This window comes from Alternaria postmessia, assembly GCF_024291825.1.
Source record: "Alternaria postmessia strain BMP 2775 chromosome Unknown scaffold_351, whole genome shotgun sequence".
NCBI classification, from domain to species: Eukaryota; Fungi; Ascomycota; class Dothideomycetes; order Pleosporales; family Pleosporaceae; genus Alternaria; species Alternaria postmessia.
Window position 1 is genome coordinate 1 of NW_026260424.1, and position 977 is coordinate 977.

Genomic DNA, 977 nt, shown 5'->3' on the forward strand with positions numbered 1-977 from the left:
TGTCGCTTTTTACGACCTTAACTGATTTCTCTTAGACATGCAAATCAGTAATACCCCTGTCGTTCAAAGCGCTCGGACTCCCGGGCAATCCGCAAGACCATTACTGTTCACCCTCTTTAACGTTAGGGTGGAGTTCCTTTTGTTGCTTGTAACAGTCGATCCACGTAGCATCATATACTAGGACTGGCGAGGTCAGGACGAAGCGAGCAGAGCCGTTGGCAATAGTGTATGAGGCCCAGTACCGGGACCCGGTCTCGGGGCCCTGGTAGGCGACATGGTGGAAGTTCATACGCGTGATGTAGTACGAGGCGGCCTGCTTGGCATTGCCTACATACCAGTGGATGTGATCGTATCCGCGCATAGTGTCCTCGCCTCGTGACGTTCTCGCCTCATAGTTTTCCTTGAGGCTATCAGAGTATCCGTTGCTGTGGCCATTAGATTGTCCATTAGAGTGCACATTGGAGTACCCGTTGGAATGTCCATTAGAGTATCCGTTGGAGTATCCGTTAGTGTCCATTCGAGCTTCCATTGAAATGTCCATTGGTAACGCCGTTCTTGGTGCCGTTTGCTTTGTCAGTCTAATAACCCATTATTCCTCCGCTTCTGAAAGCTAAAACTTTCGTTCAATTGCGGAATAAGTAAAAGGTGTAGAGGTGGGATAGTATCTTGTGAAGAGATAGAAGAGTAGTGTAATCTACAACAGTTGCACAAGCTCACAAAAGTCGAACAATTTGCTTATACATGTAGAAGTCAGCTCTTGCTATCTTTTCTATTCTATCCTCAAGCCTAGATTTATAGCTAGCTCCTCCGGTGGCGCAGGGTCTTTCTCCTACTCGTCGGGTCACTATTCGGCTATGCACCACGCAACGTGCTCGGGGTATTTCCTAATCGGAGAACGCGCAAGGCATCTATCAGCTGGGTTTACCGTGTTTAAAACGAGCAGAGATGTTACGTCACCTTTAGGCAGTAATTCAAAA

At 47.7% G+C, this 977-nt stretch overlaps 1 protein-coding gene across 1 annotated transcript; it reads right to left on the bottom strand.

The window, feature by feature from the left end:
- Positions 1-100: 100 nt before the first annotated feature.
- On the bottom strand, positions 101-590 carry J4E82_011711 (uncharacterized protein; the record flags this gene model as incomplete). Its single annotated transcript, XM_051737902.1, has 2 exons — positions 101-522; positions 587-590. 2 exons carry the CDS (start codon positions 588-590, stop codon positions 101-103), a joined length of 426 nt encoding a protein of 141 aa, XP_051582339.1.
- Between the last annotated feature and the right edge of the window lie 387 nt (positions 591-977).